This window comes from Vicugna pacos, chromosome 3 (assembly GCF_048564905.1).
Source record: "Vicugna pacos chromosome 3, VicPac4, whole genome shotgun sequence".
In the NCBI taxonomy this organism is placed as follows: Eukaryota; Metazoa; Chordata; class Mammalia; order Artiodactyla; family Camelidae; genus Vicugna; species Vicugna pacos.
Window position 1 is genome coordinate 22,139,542 of NC_132989.1, and position 17,623 is coordinate 22,157,164.

The 17,623-nt window shown below is 41.7% G+C and overlaps 1 protein-coding gene across 5 annotated transcripts in view; it reads right to left on the bottom strand.

The window, feature by feature from the left end:
* Positions 1–6,748: 6,748 nt before the first annotated feature.
* LOC102542125 (protocadherin alpha-C2) overlaps positions 6,749–17,623 on the bottom strand; it is a 168,443-nt gene continuing 157,568 nt past the window's right edge. For 2 of the 5 annotated variants that reach the window (XM_072956442.1, XM_072956446.1), the window contains exon 4: positions 6,749–9,475. In XM_072956442.1, coding sequence (XP_072812543.1) covers positions 9,165–9,475 — 311 coding nt within the window. In that variant the 3' untranslated portion in view covers positions 6,749–9,164. The remainder of the gene's footprint in view (positions 9,476–17,623) is intronic. The other 3 variants (XM_006204535.4, XM_072956430.1, XM_072956437.1) reach the window with 2 other exon arrangements.

Consider the following 17,623-nt stretch of genomic DNA (forward strand, 5'->3'; position numbering starts at 1 on the left):
TTCCCTGGACTGTTAGCAGCTATTGGAGCCTGAGCACTCTTCTTACCAATTTGGATGATCTCCTTCTACAAAAAAAAAGGATCCTGCATTATATTTTCTGTGAATATTTTTGGTAGTCCAATTGCTTTAACTTAGGGATTTAAAATAAATTTATATAATAAAATCTATTTTTTGTGCTTTAATTTCTTGCTTTTAATAGATATGTGCCTTTGTTTTACTGTAGTTCTTCTATGGTTTAGGTTATATTTAACTCTTTAATCCAAATGGAATTTAGGTTCCGTTGTAGAGTGTGGGTGAAAATCTGCCCGCCTTCAGCCCACCTCCATCTCCCAGTTTTCTTCTCTTATCCCTCTTATCCTGCTCCACAGGGAAGCAAAGAGGGCAACAAGTGGAAAAGAATACAGAATTATGTGATTTTTGCTTTCTTAGAAGAAAGTAATTATCTCAGCAAGTGGCCAACTCTTCCTGGACACCTTCTTCTCCTGACTAGTGGTCTAAAATGTGCAGTTTTCTTGAAATTAAATTAAAAGTGACTTTGAAAGTATCCAATAGAAATCCTTGAACTATAAGGAGGGAAATGTCAATTTAACTTACTTTTCAAGCATGCAAATATGAGAAAAGCGTATGTCCCATACGAAATGCACTGAATGGGAAAAATTAAATTTTAACCCAACTAAACATTAGGTAGACTCACTTTATGTAAATTGACTTTTTGTAGTTTGTTGACTTTCAGTTGTTATTGAGAGTTTCAACCATTAACCCGACTCTCACTGCAAACAGGAGGAGGAAAGGGTTTAACTAAGGTAATAAAAGGAAAAGGAAGGAGAAGAGGAGAGGAAAAATATGGTAAGGAAAAAAAGTGGTGAGGAGGAGTAGAAGAGGATCAAGGGGGAAGAGAAAGAGCAAGAGAAAGAAAATGAATTGGAGAGTTGGGAGGAGGGAGAAAGAAAAAACAGAAATTGATTCTCAAGTCATTCAAAATGGGCTCAGGTGCCATACTGTCAGCTTATAAAAACAAAGGGTCACATTTATTAATTTAAGTGTTTCCTCTGTGCCTGACTTTGTTCTGAGATCTTTACACATATTATCTCTTTCAACCTCAAGTTATCTCTCTGGATGTATGATTAGACCTAAGCGTCTAAATTGCTTTTGTTGGTGTTATTAAATCTCAAGTAGCCTTGAGTCTCATAAGTTGATTCATCTTGAACAACACAGATTTTAAAACGTACACTTATTTTCCTTTCCTACTGACCCTGGTATGTCTTAGGGTTATAGATAAAGACTAGCTAACTAGGAGAAAATTAATCTTGCTTTCTTAAGAATTCTAGAGACTGGCCCTAAGGAGGTGGGAGCAGACCGACCATGGAGTAGAAGAGTAATTGCATGTAAAGCCATCAAGATGACGCTGACCAGACCACCACATGACCAGTCTGGAGATGATTTTTGGAGCTGACTGTGTTGTTCTGCATGGAGCCCTACCACCTGAACGCCCCCGAAACTCCCATTTAAAACCTTTGTCCTCTAACTGGCACCTTGGAAATGATCTTAAGACCATAGTCCACCATCTTCTCAGGTTGCCGGCCTTTTGAATAAAGCAACTTTTTCTTTTCCAACATGTCTTTCAAGTACTGGCCTTTCCAATGGCAAGCAGCCAAATGGGTTCAGTACCAGCCTCGTCCAATTACACTAAGGCCCGCACAGAACACGCTCCAGGTCTGCTACTTGGAGAGTTAGTCAAACTTCTATCAATGTGTCCAGAGAAAACAGGCACAATGACATGTGGGCTTCTTTTCAGAAAAATGGAAGACAAAGTCTTGCATGCTCTAGTTTGGTCTCCAGTCACTATGAGGACTGAAGGGTGGAGCTCTGGAAGCAAGGCAACTAGCCCACTGTACGGGATGGTTTCTAAGCTCCTGATCCAGCAAGCCCGCTGGGACACAGGTCTAATGCACTATGTTCCCTCAACTGAAATGTCAAGTCTGCATTTATTACAGTAATTATCCATTGCACAAATATATGGACTAAACATTGATTCTGAGATCACACATTGTAATCTACCTAATACATCTACTGGGTCAAATAACACCATCAATTTTTCACACTGTTTTAAAGCCAAATTTGCTTCTCAGATACTTAAAGGCATCTCGTTTTCTGGTAAATAATTGACACCGGTTTTGTGCCGGTCTCAGCCTATCAATAACCAATGTTGTGGTAGGACTGGTCCTTATGGTTATTATGACTGCAAGACACCCTCAGCAATTAACCATCAGGGAAAAGAAAGAAAAAGTTGACTACTTACAGCTCTTGTAAATTGCACGGCTCACCTGTGGCCACACAGCGAGATTGAGGGGAGAGAGAGAGGAAGACCACGGGTACCCTAGGGTTCTGCTCTTATTGGAGTCGAGGGTGGGGACCTAGGGTTTCTGGGCTGGCTCTTTATTGGTGAATTTAAAACATATGGGAGAGAATTGAAAGCGTGTGGGTGGGGAAAAGAGAGGCTCAAATGGTCAATTGTTGAAATTGACCAAGATCTCTAAAACAAAAGAGATGGGGGTGGCTGGCTCTTTATCCAGTCAAGTGCCTGCCACTGTTGTTTATTTGGGACAGGCCATCTTTGAAGTGAATGCCTCAGCAATCAAAGATTAAGTCAGGCACTTGCACTAGAAAAAGAAAAGCCAAATGTCTCATTTATACGACAACCCCCAAAGCAGACCAGTCAAATCATAATGTTCTGATAGAAGACATGGGAAAAAAAATGTGCAACTTTATGGTAATCAAAGAAATACAAGTTATACTAAGTACTGTATATAAAATAGTATACCATATAGCACAGGGAACTATATTCAGTATCTTGTAGTAACCTATAATGAAAAAGAATATGAAAAGGAATATATGTATGTATATGCACGACTCAAATATTATGCTGTACACCAGAAGTTGACACATTGTAACTGACTATACTTCAGTTAAGAAAAAGAACATCTAAATATCAGGAAGAAAAAGGAAAAAAAATCAGTAAAGAGCAAACAAAACAAAACAAATTAAACCACAATGCTTTGCTTATCATATTTTCAAAGATGAGAATGACTGATAATATCTAGTGTTAGCAAGGTGTAGAAATTCTCATCAACTCTTGGTGGGCGCATACTGCATTTCCAGGGGCCAATTTTGTAGTATGTATAAAAAGTTTAATGTGCATATTTTTTACTTAGTAGTTCCACTTTTTGGAACTTATCCAGAAGGAACATTGGACAGTATGTCAACTGTGGTAAAGAATGATCGTTACAGGACTGTTAACAGTAGTAAAACTTCAGAAAACTTTTAATAGATCTTAACAAAGACTGGCTAAGTAAATTATAGTGTAACCATACCATGCAATATGTGCAAATAATTTAACAGATTCATATTTATGTAGGAAAAAGCAAGTTACAGAAAGTACGATCCTTTAAAATATATGTACATATTTACAGGAAAAAATACATCTCTTAATGCTCCCTCCTATGCAAAGAAAACTCAGTCACTCTTACCTTTTCTGTATCCCTTTATGCACGCTGCCTCACAGGACTGCAGTGATTCATCTGGTTGGCAATGTTGGGGAGAATAAACAGTTAATACCATTACGGAACCACACTTGGGTCCGCTTGGTGACACACAGTAGAGCCAGTCTACGGACACCAGGTTGTGATGAAGGAAAACGCAGTGTTTGGTAGAGTCCAGGCGATTCATGCACAAAAGACCAAGCTAGATGGGTTTCAGGGAAGAGTTTTTAAAGGCCAGGTGAGGGAGGGGCGTTGCAGTGCACGTGATCACCTCGTGCACAGTTCTCTGATTGGTTGATGGTGAGGGAAACAAGGCGGTGTCACAGGTGTTAACTGTTATCAATCCTCTGGCTCCAGCCAGTCCGGGGGCTGCGTGCTCATGGTCATCATGCCGTTAACTTCTTCCACCTGGTAGGGATTTTAGTCCCTATAAAACAACTCAAGAATGTGCATCAAATACTGGGATCTATGTCTTTCAGGGAGGAACTAAAGATTCGATGACTGCTATATGGCTGATTTATCCTTTAAACTGTTACCAGTTCTCCTGACTCAACTGCTATTTTTTTGTTGTTACTGTACGTTCACATTCTTTCAATTATGAACCCTTGAGCCAGCCTTCTGTGACTCGGAAGGCCTGGAGACTAAAGTTTTTCTACCAACAAGGCAGGAGGACATGGTGGGGTCTGTCCCAGAAGGCCCTATAGGGTCCTCCTTGATGACAATTCTTCGCTCAGCAGTGCCCCTTTTCCTCTTGGAACTGAGCTGCCTGCCGGGAACATGAGCTCTTTTCTGCTCCTCCACGCTGTCTTTCCTGCCTGATACTGAGAGGGAAACCCTGAGTAATTCTGGAGTTCACTTAGCGGTCTCGACTTTGGCACCCACACTAATCGATATCCTCTAACTCATCTTTATCATTAATAAAGTCATTTTGCCTTATACCATTTATTTGTCTTGTTTATCAATTTATTCATTACTCTGGACAAGGAAGAAGGCTGCTATTTACTAGGTCCTTTCAAGCACCAATATGCATGGGAAAAGGCACAGAAAATAAACTCCAGCTCTTCAATAGTGTTCTAGTAGATACTTTACGTGCTACTTTCTAAATTGTGGGCTTCTGTATATTTTATTTTTTAAATATATGACTATATAATTATGTGTTACTTTCAGAACCAGTACAGAGAAATCAATACTGATATTTCCATTTTGATTAAAAAGAGGAAGAAAACATATATAGCAATGATATTCTACTCTCTGTAAAATAAACATGGCCTCCTTAAATTATACTCCTTACGGCTGTCAAGAATACAATGAAATGGATATTGTCATTTACTCCTGGTGGCCGCTGGTCTTGCGGTTCATAATAGGATAATGATTTGCTTTGTCACTGACTAGCTGTGTGACCTTGAATGAGTCATTTCCCTCATTTGTTAAATGTTTCTTTTAGGCTCTAACTTTCTAAGACTTTGTACACCGATGTTTAGTATACACTTTGGTAATTAATATCAGCTGTCAGCAAGCTGGTAGCGTTGTCTCTAAGTGTCTCATCTCCCTTTTTCCTGGGAACTCTCTGTCCTATCCATCGCCCACTGGCCCAGGGCTGATGGGACCAGAGGTGGCCCCCTCAATAAGGGTAATCCAATCAGTTTTTCTCTCTATGAAGAATTTAGAATGGGGATTTAGAAAAAGAAGGTAGGTTTTTGTGGACTGCTAGAAGCAAGGGTAAATAAATTTAGAAACTGTGGAAAAGAAAAGATAAAAACTGATCTATAGTGATAGGGAACAAAGAAGCAGATTAAGAAAGATAATTAGAGAAGGTTAAGTTTAAAAAAAAAATTCTTCTGGCTTTTTAGTCTCTGGTCCCTTCTGGAGGCCCAACTGCCTTCCTATTCTTAGTTTCAGTGAGATAACCTGTCTTTATGATAGAGTGTCCTTTTTAGCTTAACTTACAACCAAAAAATCTGTTCTACAATGTACATCTCAACCTGCAGAAATGGACCTGTTCAGGGGTGAGCAAAAAAGTGGAGTAAAAGTATTTTTATGCAAATTATGTTGATTTCTTTTGCCATCACCCATCTACACTTTAATTAGTAGGAACAATGTCCTGAGGGTAACAGCTAAACCTGGGGAAAAAAGGCAAGGAAATGGAAGAAAACGATTCTTAATAATAGCTATTTATTGACATTATGGTGTGTCAGGCATTGTGCTAAAAACTTTTTGAGATTATCTCACTGAATCTTCCCCACAAATCTGTTAAGATCTGTACTATAATTACTCTAATTTTTCAGATGATGAAACTGAGTCTGTAAAACTGCGAGAAGCAGTGCCTTGCCCAAGTTTCCCCAGCCAGTGACAGAGTTAATATCAGTTTCTTCCTTTCTGTAAGTAGAGTCACCATGCATCCCAGTTTGCATGGGAGAGTCTCAGTTAACATCTTGTAACCTGAAATAATTATTAATGGTGTCCCCTTTCCGTCTCAAAAATGGACCTGACAACAAATTACATGGCCACTCCATCTCAAGATTTCTCAGTCTTGGCACTATTGTCATTTTGGGCTGGGAAGCTCTTTGTTATGAGGGGCTGTCCTCTGCATTACAGGGTGTTTACCAACACTGCTGGCCTCTACCCACTAGATGCCAGTAGCACCCCCGACCCAAGTAACAAAAACAAAAATGTCTCCAGATGTTGCCAGATGTGCCCTGAGGGGCAAAATTGCTCCTGGTTGAGGATCACCACATCTAACGCCTATGCTCATAGACATTTAATTACAGAAGAAAAATATGATCTATTTGTTACAGAACATGTACTATGAACCTACCTATTACACTGGCCGGCATACATCCTGTACTTAATAAAAGTTAATTTCTTGGGGGCATTATTTGATTTCCCAGTTGCAGAGAGGTGCGAGGGCTAAACAAACAATGAACAAGATGACTGGAGGGCTCTGTGATTAAAACTGGTTTGTTGCAATTCTTATTAGAGAAGACTGAGATAGTGTACTGGGAAGTGACCCAGAAACCCCTTGACTGCCCGTTCTAGTAACACTGGAATTTGATTCTTGATTCCACTGGGTGTCCTACCTTAGTAATGAACGTAGTAGCCAGAGAGCAACAGAGTAAACTTCATACCGCAGCCTTCTGCAACAATAACAGCTACTGATAATCGGTGTTCTGTTTTCTCCTACTTTTCTACTTAGAAACGACCACCATTTCTTTCATACCACCATTTTCCATTTATTAGCAATAACAGAGGAAATACCAATAGCACCAATCAAAAATGAATCCACATGACGTGTTTGATCCTTAACAGCTGTAATAACTAGTAACTAACATGGATTGGAAAGCACTTTGCAAATGTAAAAAGTGCCGTACAGATACATCATAATCATCATCATTAGTAAATTAGCCCGATTCTCCTAGTATTCAAAAGGCACGTAAGGTCAGATACATGGGTTTCAGTGGGGCAAAATGATCACAACCTACAATGTAGCAATGGTTCACATGTGTTAGCAGTAAGTTTTACCCCATGCAATCCTGCAGAGCTGAAGTTACACACCCTTCAAAATATGGGAGAATGAAGCTTAAAGTAGACAAAACAGGTCTGTTTTTTTTCTTTTTTTGAGATTTAATGCTTTTGTTTTAATAACAGACTCCTACCTCTTTTATGTTAACTTTTAAAAGATAACATAATTAATCAAACCTCTAAATTGCACATTGTAACAAAATTAAAATTCCTTATTGAAGGTGACGGTAAATTTGATAATTCTCTATGAGCTGATATTCCAGATAGTGTCAGGATTTCAGAGCATTCTGCGACTTCAGAGAGGTCAGATGGGTCAGTTTTGTGCTTGCATGCCCTCGGGGAATATCTTCAGTATTCATTCCAGAATTGTTACTAGAAAACAACTGCTTCATCCATTCCCTTGCCAGCAGGAGTCTTGGCAAGAGACGGCTCTTGGCTGACCATAAATAAAATTCCTTGAATCACCAGTATCTTGATTTAAGAAAGAAATTTTACTGTGTCTTTCATACACAAAAGCTGATTAACAATGGTTAAAAAAAAAAACACTACTCCACTTTTTCACAGGTGTACAAAAAGGAAATATAATGGAATTACATTCAACAATAAAGCTTAAAGTTCACTCTAGGTAATAGTTGCATTAACATTCACATACACAAGCACAGAGTAAATATAGTTCAGGAGTCTTATAATAGCATACAGCATACATATGGGAGATTGATTTCAGGGAACATCATAGGTGTTAGCAAGATTAGCAATGCAGAGTGTTATCGAAAAGGAAAACTAAACCAAAGAGAAGGTGTTGGCTAGCACACCAAGACAGGTCACAGAATTAGAGGGTTGAAAAGTCTGCTCACTGTATGAATGAGAAAACGGTATTTTCCTTCCATTTCTGGGTCTTGATAGAGTTGGCTAGACAAGGTTGTGTATTCAAAGTGCACATAATTGTTTCTTAGAAAAGAGAGAGAGAAAGATCCTTTCACTTAGTCATGAATACATGCAAGAGGCAGCCCCAGAGTGACCTGAAAGACTAAAGCTGTGACTGGCAGGTGGCCGGTATAATACAGATGTTTCAGGCAATTCTCTTAAAGCACTTCTGTAGCAGCAACGATCATTTTACATGGCTGTCGACTGGATTCTCTTTTGAGGAGAGCTTAGGGGAACTGTATTCATCATATTTCTCTTTAAAGATTTATAGTTATAGATTCTTCTCTTTTTTTAAATAAATCTATCAAACAACAAACAGCATAAAGTGAGGTGTTGGGGTTTTTCTTTTGCTTTTGCATATGTGTTGCTGGAAAAGGACCTGACCTTTTCATAAACGTTGTGTGCGAAAGAGTTTTTAATAAAGTGAGCACAAGGACATATACAGGAAACACATCAGATCTGCTTCGGTTGCCCTGGTTGGCCCCCTGTTAAACACTGAGCTATTGGCTTGTAGGTATAATGCAGGTTTCAGGTTTCAGGTACAATGACACCACAGCCAAGAGACCTTAGGGACTCCCAAAGCCTTGTCAGTGGGGGCAGTTTTGTCTGCTGGAGGGTGGCCGCCGCCTCTTGAGTTGTAAGATTTAGAAAGCCTGGTCCCTCTTAGTTTCACATTTCCGTTTATTTGCCTTTGTTTCCCAGCCCTCCTGGTCTAACCTGGCCCATCGCAGCCACTATCTGGCCCTCACATACCCCCGGTGGCCACACATACCCAGTGGCCACAGACACTCAAGCTGCTCAATCTCAGAACCTTTCAGCCTGCCCTGCAAGTGTCATCAAGACAGGATCCCCGGAGCACAGGGCAGAGAGTCCAACCTCTCACGGGCGGGGCTGGGAAGCCTCTCCTTTGCGGCGGAGGAGAAAGGAAACTTGGGTCTGCTTTTTAGGTTCTGAAAACAAGCCAGAGTGGAGAGAGAGAGAGTTAACACCAGACTTAGGAAAGCTTTGAAGACAAAACCTGTTAAATGTGATCTAGACAGACACAGGGAACTTTCTGCAGATTTCTGAGGTCTATGAGAGGGGGCGCAAGTGGACAGGAGCAAGGAGGGGGGCGTTGCTACATGGGAGGGATTTGCCATTATTACAAAAACTGGCTAAGTGGCTTGTTTCCATGAGATGACCTCACTGGTCACTGTTGTCAGTCGTGCTGTTCCCTTTCTCCTTTTTCTCCTGGGTCTTGCTACCCTTCTTCTTTTTCTTCTTTTTCTTGGTCTCCTCCTTTTTGCCGAAGGTTATGAAGTCACTTTTGTCAATTTGGCTGTTAGTAGGCTCCTGCCGGATGGAGATGATTGCGGGAGATCCTGGGATAATGAATTTGTCTGGCAACTCACCGGGACCCGACTGTTTGGGGTTGCCTGGTCCGTATTTAAAGGTCCAGCTGTTGCTGTTGACACCAGCACCGACTGGAGGGGACACCTCTCCTGCCTCTGGTTCTGAAAGACAAAGCATTGCCAGTCAGTCACAGAGTCAACACATGCCTTTCAGGTGTCACATGCGTGGGCTGAACTAAGGACAGGCTGCAGACACGGGCCTGGTCCCCAAGACGTCAAGGGCTATTTTTTCAAGCCTGGGGCAAAGCCAATGTTTGGAAACAAGCAGGAAGGCAGATTTCTTCACCACAGGGTCCAGAAATCTAATTTTCTAGTAACATATTTTTGGTTCTTTGTGAAGAATTTCCTAAAGAATATATGGTGGGATTATCTTGCCTGGAAATGGGGCGGAAAATGTACTGGATTATAGCAGAATATGAAATAAAACACCTAGCGATAAATTTAACCAAGGAGATGAAACACCTGCACACTGAAAACTTTACAACATTTATGAAAGAAACTGAAGAAGACAGAAACAAACAGAAAGATATTCCATGCTCATGGATTAGAAGAATTAATATTATTAAAATGTCCATACTACCCAGAGCAATCTATAGATTCAATGCCATCCCTATTAAAATTTCAATGGCATTTTTCATAGAAATAGAGCAAACAAACCTAACATTTGTATGGAACCACGAAAGACTCTAAATAGCCAAAGGGTTCTCAAGAAAGCAGAACAAAACTAGAGGCACCAAGCTTCCAAACTAAATTACAAGGCTATAGTAACCAAAACGGTATGATGCTGGCATAGAAACAGACACATAGATCAACAGAATAGAATAGAGAGCCCAGAAATAAACTCATGCAAAAATGGCCAATTAGCTTATGACAACAGAGTCAAGACAGTCTCTTCAATAAATACTGTTAGGAAAAGCGGACAGCCACATACAAAAGAATGAAACTCGGCCTCTATCTTACACCATAAAAATTAAGTCAAAATGGATTACAGACTTGAACGTAAGACCTGAAACCATAAAACTCCTAGAAGAAAACATAAGCAATTATCTCTTTACCATCAGTCTTAGCAATGATTTTTTTTTTGACTCCGACACGAAAAGCAAACATAAACAAATGGGACTACATCAAACTAAAAAGCTTCTGCACAAAAAAAAGGAAACCAAACAAAATGAAAAGGCAACCTATGGAATGGGAGAAAATATTTGCAAATCATATATCTGATATGGGGTTAGTATCCAAAATACATAAAGAACTCATAGAATTCAAAATCCACAAAGCCAACAATCTGATTAAAAAATGGGCAGAAGATCTGAATAGATATTTTTCCAAAGAAGATATACAGGTGGCCAACAGGTATGTGAAAAGGCACTCAACGTCACTAATCATCAGAGAAACACAAATCAAAACTGCAGTGAGATATCACCTCGCACCTGTTAGAATGGCTGTTACCAGAAAGACTAGAAGCAGCAAGTGTGGGTGAGGGTGTGGTGCACTGCTGATGGGAATGCAAATCGGTGTGGCCGTTATGGAAAAGCGTATGAAGGTTCCTCAAAAAATTAAAAATAGAGCCAGCCTATGTTCCAGCAATTCCACTTCTGGGTATGTATCTGAAGAAAACGAAAAACACTATTTTGAAAAGATACCTGCACCCCCATGTTCACTGCAGCATTATTTCCAATAGACAAGATATGGAAGCAACCTAAATGTCCACTGATGGATGAACAGATAAAGAAAATGTGAGATGTGTGTGTGTGTGTGTATAACATATATATCAATATTATTCAGCTATAACAAAGAATGACATCTTGCCATCTATGATAACATGAATGGACCTCGAGGGCATTATACTAAGTGAGATAAGTCAATATTTAAAATTTGACAAAATGAGAAAGACAAATACCATATGATCTCACTTACATGTGGAATCTGAAAAAAAAACTCATAGATTGGCGGCTGATAGAGGTGGGTGGTGGTGGTGGTGGTGAAGGGCGTTGACAGGTACAAACTTGCAGTTATAAAGTAAATTAGTCATGGGGATGTAGTGTACAGTATGGTAACTACAGTTAATAATACTGTACTGGGTATTTGAGAGCTGCTAAGAGAACAGATCTTAAGAGTTCTCATCATAATAAAAAGAAATTTTTGTAACTATGTATAGTGACAGCTGTTAACTAAACTCACTGTGATCACTTTATAATATATACAAAGATCGATTCATGTTGTACACCTGAAACTAATATAACGTCATGTCAATTATACTTCAATTAAAAATAAAAGATATAGATACGTAGGTACATGTAAAGTATTACATAGGACTCAGAAGGAAAATGATTAATTACAGTTGAGAAAGTCAAAGGAGATTCCAGAAGAGAGGTGAAATTTGCACTGAGACTTGAGAACATGATTAGGCATCCACGAGGGTTTCCAATGTAAGTCTTTCACAAGAGTAGTTGGAAGACACACCATAAAGTTTACCAATAACTTCTAAAAGAGTAGAGGTCAGGGGCAGAGAGGAAGAGTAATGGTCTGTCTGTACAAAGTGATCCCAGTGGCTATGACATTGGAACCCTCTGACATCACAGCAGTGTTCACATATCTGATACTGCTCCTTTGGTGAAGGCACGAAAAGTTCTGCTGGATAAACCTTTTATGTTTGATGGCAGTTTGGGATTCTCTGCACCTGCTATTTCCATCTCCTTACCCCCCGCCACTTCTCAGGCTCCTCTAATTTGGCATCCTTGAGCACCACTTTTCTAACGCTGCTCACATCAAGCTCACTTATTGCATTATTTCCAAAGCCAGTGGTCACATTTTAGGCTTCATCTCGTTGACGCTCTCAGCAGCATGTGTCACCCACTTCCTGAAATGCTTATTTTTTATGAGTTCCTTGTCAAACCACTTTCCTGACCATTTTCTCTGGCTGCTCTTTGTCAGCTTCCTCGCAGGATCCTTTCACCTATGTGCTGGAACTTCCTTGGGTTTTGCCCTAGACCTTCCTCTCTTCTTTCTCTTCCTTCTCTACTTTGGGGATCTCAGCCTGTCCATGGTTATACATACCATCTAAATATGCTGATGAGATACAAATTTATACTTAAAGCCCATAGGTCTCTGGGCTCCAATCTCATGTATCCAACTGCTTATCTGGGCAGTCTCATGGGCATCTCAAACTGAAGGAATCCAAAATCAAAGTCATATTCCTTTCCTCTTTTCCTTTCTAAATTTCTCGTCTCAGTCAATGATACTCCATTTACTCCAACGTTCAAGCCAGAAAGTTCAGAGCCATTATTCATTTTTCGTTCTTCATTTATAATATACCAAGACCTGTCATTTCTGCCTCCTAAATATATCTTGACTTTGTCTTCTTCTCCCCATTTTCACGGCTGCTCCCTTTTTTCAGGACCCCATTATCTTGTATGTGAATTACAGCAATAGCGTCTCCTGGTTCAGCCTGCTTCTACTTTCCTTCCACACAGTAGCCAGCATCTTCCTTATTCTTTAAAGTCTTTCTTCCTTTTTTAAAAACTGAAGGATCACATACGCACAGTAAAATCCTTTAAAAAATAGAAATTAGATTATAGCACTTCCTTGCTTAAAATTATTTGAAGATTTTCTGTTGCCTTGAGGGGGAAAAAAGTATATCAAACTGGTTAACTTAGTATATGATGCCCTTCAATAATTGGTTATTTTTTATTCTCCAATCTCATCTGTGTGTCTCCCTCTTACCACTGTCCTCCAGCCTCACCCGCTTTCCTTCAGTTCCTCAGCACCCCCTGGGGTTGTTTTTGCCTCAAGATCTGTACACATATGTCTCCTTTTGCCTAGAATGATCTCCCCTTCATGCTTAGCATGACTCCTCATTCTTCAAGTCTGTGCTTAAGTGGAACCTCCTCAGACAGGCATTCTGTGACCATCCTAGCCAAGCAGCACCCCTTCACCTCTATCTCTATCACTGCGAGTCTGCAGACGCAGAAAATATGTATGTTTTATTCACCAATGTGTAACCAGTGTCTCGCACAATTCCTGGCTCATAATGGGTGTTCAATAAATACTTGCTGGATAGATGAATGAAAGGACTGAGGTGAGAAATGGAAGTGGTGCCCACTCTAGCAGATCAAACAACTTTCCACCAAGTCCCTAAAGACAATCAGGTAATGCACGTGAAGCCCTAAGCCTGACTCCAATGCAATGGAAGAGCTTACACATGGTCAACTACATACGCTGTAGCTCTTTGGGGGAGGGAGGCAAGGTGAGGATATTGCAAATTGAGTCCAAGTACCAGCAGATAGTACAGAAAGGGAGTGAGAAACTTTCTTCTCTCCCATCAGCCCCTGTGCTCCATGGTTTCCCTGGCAGAGCTGACACTATAGCTCACTGGACACAGGGCAATATTTTCTCTCTGAGACTGATTACTTTGATTCATCTAAGATAATCAAATCTGCAACTGAGCTCAACCAGAATCTGCCTGTTTACTTTTCAAATACAGGTCCTGCCCCTGAGACACTGAGACAAAAGTGAGAAAAAATGTATTTAACAGCCCCTGAATCAGCGTCTAGGAGAACTGGGGTTCAACACCACTCCACAGTCCTTCAGTTGCTCCCACAGAGCCCAAGATGGAATTTTCTTTCTGACCACAGCCAGGACTCTGCATGAGGCCTTTAGGACTGGCATCTGGAGATGCTGAGCTCAGAGATATTTTTATCTTGCAGAGTAAAGGGGCCTTAATGGCTGTGCCTATTGGCGGAGGAGCCCCTCTCGGCAGGATGGCTAAGAGTTAATGAGCTCCTTTTACATGTCATTGAGCTCCTCTGGCCTGTGCTGGGCGTCTTGGTCAGCCTCAACTCCAAGAAGCCATCAGAGAACCATTCAGGTGCATCCTCCTTAAATTCCCTTTCTGTGGAGCAGAACAAGATCTGGTTTCTCCAGGGCCTCATGCAGCACCGTGCCCAGCCTGTTCCAGCTGATGTGAGCAAACATCTCTGGGGCTCATTCAGGTGAAATAATAGTTTAAGGAGCTGACAAACAACATTTACTGACCTTCTAATCTGAGTCCCTCTTGGCTAACAGCACTGAAACCCTTGGCCAGCTTTGCTTATAAAATGCTGTGAATCAAGGAGATATTCCCTTTTCTGTCCCTAACCCCAGCCCAGGGCCAGTCCCAGAAAATGGCCGGCCAATCAAGAAATGTTTCTTCTTTCAGTGCTGCCTCCCCTCCCCCCCTCCTGGGACCTCCAACAGATCCCCTCCCCTCTGCTCCCAGGGACCCAGCTCCTTGGCTGACAAAGACAAGACTGAGATGCAGTCATGACCCAGAAGAATGGATGGATCTATCAGAGCCGGAAGGAGGATTCTGACACACCTCCGGCAAGTGGTGGTTTGGACCAGCCCTTCCCTGACATTCAGGTTACAACCCAATGGGATTTGAAAGTTCAAGAGAATATGATCATAATTATAGTAAATGGTTTTGCTTTTTTAAAAAAAAATCGCTGATTTCTCCTCGATAGGTGGGAATACATTTAAAAATCAGAACAACATACATTTTTTTAACAAAGGCATGTAGATCTGCCTGCAGCTTTAAAAATTGCCTTCTGCGGGTAGCTGACCACTTCACCTACTCCCACAACCCACTCCAGGCACCTCCCTTAGGCACTGCTCAGGGTCTTTTTGGCAACATTCCCACTTTTTTTTTTTAAATTTAAGGTCCTGGGGTTTGAACCCAGGACCCCGTGAATACTAAACACACACTCTACCTCTTCTTTCATGCTAAACTAACTCTGGCTGGAGTTTAGCCTCAATGAGTGGAAGTGATTGGTCTGAAGGCTCTGCCCATGCAGATGCCAGGGAAGGTCCTGAAGATTGTGAAGCAACGCCAGACTTGTAAACTCACCCCTGACCCCTGTTTGAATCCGCTCTGGACAATCCGCCAAGGCCAGGAGAGCTTTCTCTCGCATCGATTTCCCCTAATGGAACCACTCAGTGACTCTGACCAAGGATATTACTTTAAGAAAAGTTCTTACAGGATTAAGGCTGGAGAATGTTGGAGGGTGTTTAATTTTCTTTTCCTCTCTTCCTCTTGCTTTGTTCTTCTGAATTTGAGGGCTTGCTCCGGTTCTGTCAATAAATGGTGCGTAATCCTGGACAGTTTACATAAATATCTCTGAGCCTCAGTTTCCTCCTGCATAAAATAGAGGTGACCACCTTCCTGTCTACATCAGGGTTATGAATTAGTTACCTATAACCTGCCTCCCTCTGTGCACAGCACGGGGCTAAGCAGATCTGCATGCAATACAGTTTTTACTCCTCACACGAACCACAGGAAGTAGACATTGCCAACACCCATGTCTGCTTCATCAATAAGTCGGTTTTATAAATGAAGAGATTGAGGACCAAGGGTCACACGGCTACTAACTGGTGGAGTCTGGGACTCAAATCTAGATAGTCTCACCCCAATTATGAGACCCACATCCTGAGTTGTACGTGAAGGCCTTTTGAAAGCCCTGAAGCATTATACAAGTGTAGCGATTGCTACGGCTATATCTGTTTAGTCACCACTTGGGAGACAGAGATGCAGGCAGGAGCCTCTAAGCGAAAATCCGTATAAAGATGTGTGGAGGTAGGGGGAGGGGTGAGCATGCGGAGAGCGCTCAGAGCAGGAAAATCGCAGCCCAGCCTGCAGGTTTCGGCCCCTCCCCTTCGCTCCCCATTCATCCCTTTGTTACCATCTCTGGGATTCTGGTGCTGAGGTTAATAGAGAGCTTCCAGAAAACCCATCATTTTGATTAAAGCCGGAGACTGTCTTGCCAGGCAGCACTCTGGAGCCTGCCTACCGCCCACTCCGCAAGGTCGGAGCAGCCAGCAAAGGCTATTAAATGCTTACAGCCGTTTCCGGCCCCGCCGGACAGCTCCCCTGGACTGCTCGGTCTCCGGCGCGGGCGGCCGCCGCCGCTGCCGCTGGCTGCCCGGGGGAGGGTCAGGGCGCGCAAGGCTGTGCGGATCTGGGTCTGCAAGTGAACTTCCAGGCCTTCTGCGCAAGGACACGCACCCCGCCCCCTGACTCCTTTCCCCACCGGGCCAGCCACTGCGATCTTTCAAGCAGTTCCGATGTCATTTGAACCTTCCGTGGCTTCAAGCAACCATTTCATCTCTGTCTCTTTGTGTGTGTGTGTGTGTGTGTGTGCGCGCGCGCGCGCCTGACTTTCGCTGTCCTCTCTCTCTCCCCCAGAACTTGGCTGACAGAATTATACATGCTCAGACCAAAAGGCAAAAAGGATCTGCCATCAAACCTGCTGAAAGAGGATGTAAAACATCTCCAGTTCCCTCCCCACCCCCTTTCCCATCATCTGTGGGGTTGGTGGACTGCTTGGACAAGCCCCGCCTCCTCGCCCTCACTCAATCCTTTATGAATTGGGCAAAGTTAATCTGAGTAATTATAGCCCACAACACACAGGAGAACCGTGGTCTGAAACCCAAATCCTGTCGGGGTCAGGCTGAGGGGGAGAGAGCGAAAACCACCTGGGCCAGCATTAACAGCTTTTCCCACTGCCTCAAGTCCTTCAATTGACAGTGCAAAGAACTCTCCATGGAAACAAGGGAATGTAAAAATATACTCCCTGTTCTCTTTAAGACTCTAGGCTCTATCATCAGAATACTAGGTTTAAATCTGGCTACACCATGTAAATTATATGATATTTAGCAAGTTATTTCATTATCTCTGGGCCTCACATGTAAAGGAGTAATAACATCCACCTCATAGGGTTGTTATAGGATTAAATGTAATTATCCTTACAGAGCACATAACACAGTGACTAGCACAAAGTAAAAGCTCATTACATTTTACCTGTTAGTAAGATCAGAGCAACAGAAGAGTCACTCATTTAAGGAACATCAATCTATTGCCTATTATGAGTCTGGCACTTTATTATGCATTTTGCATATATATTTATAAGGAAATATATATATATATATATAAAAGATTTCCATTTTATAGATAAGGCAACTGAAAGCTTAAATTATAGCAAGATTATTTGCCATGAATCAAACAGGGATTTGGTAATAAAGCTGAAAAATTATTCTTGCATTGATTCCTCAGCTCAATAATAGAATTTTTTTTTTTAACTTCTTGTGAAGCCTTGGGGATAGGGGAGAGCTGACTCACAGGCCTAGCATGCTGATCCCTAGAGTGGCTGGAAAGGATGGGGTGTGTGTGTGATCAGAGAGATCACAGGCTTGGTGATGGGGAACTAACTTGATAAT